This window comes from Eimeria mitis, genomic scaffold (genome assembly GCF_000499745.2).
Source record: "Eimeria mitis Houghton genomic scaffold, Emh_scaff2364, whole genome shotgun sequence".
Taxonomy (NCBI): Eukaryota; Apicomplexa; class Conoidasida; order Eucoccidiorida; family Eimeriidae; genus Eimeria; species Eimeria mitis.
Window position 1 is genome coordinate 2,746 of NW_013570700.1, and position 505 is coordinate 3,250.

Genomic DNA, 505 nt, shown 5'->3' on the forward strand with positions numbered 1-505 from the left:
GCTGCTGCTGCTGGTGATGATTGTGCTGCTGCTGGTGATGGTGATGGTGCTGCTGCTGCTGCTGCTGCTGCTGCTGGTGATGGTGATGGTGATGGTGCTGGTGATGATGGTGCTGCTGCTGCTGGTGATGGTGCTGCTGCTGGTGATGGCGCTGCTGCTGCTGCTGCTGCTGGTGATGATGGTGCTGCTGCTGCTGGTGATGGTGATGGTGCTGCTGTTGTTGGTGATGGTGCTGTTGCTGCTGTTGCTGTTGGTGTTGCTGCTGTTGCTGTTGCTGTTGATCTTGCTGCTGATGCTTTCATTGCTACGATCGTTCCTCTTTCTGCTGCTGCTGCTGCTGCTGCTGCTGCTGCTGCTGCTGCTGCTGCTGCTGCTGCTGCTGCTGTTGCTGCGCTGATTTTCCTGCTCCTGCTCCTGCTGCTGCTGCTGCTCCGCCCCCTGCTGCCGCTGCTGCTGCTGCTGCTGCTGCTGCTGCTGCTGCTGCTGCTGCTGCTGCTGCTGCTGC

The 505-nt window shown here is 59.8% G+C and overlaps 1 protein-coding gene across 1 annotated transcript in view; it reads right to left on the reverse strand.

Annotated features, from left to right (window-relative positions):
- The window catches only part of EMH_0052640 (uncharacterized protein), a gene marked incomplete at both ends in the record, with an annotated part of 1,968 nt that overhangs the window by 856 nt on the left and 607 nt on the right, over window positions 1–505 (reverse strand). Inside the window, one exon of the mRNA XM_013496898.1 lies at window positions 1–498. Coding sequence (XP_013352352.1) covers window positions 1–498 — 498 coding nt within the window. The remainder of the gene's footprint in view (window positions 499–505) is intronic.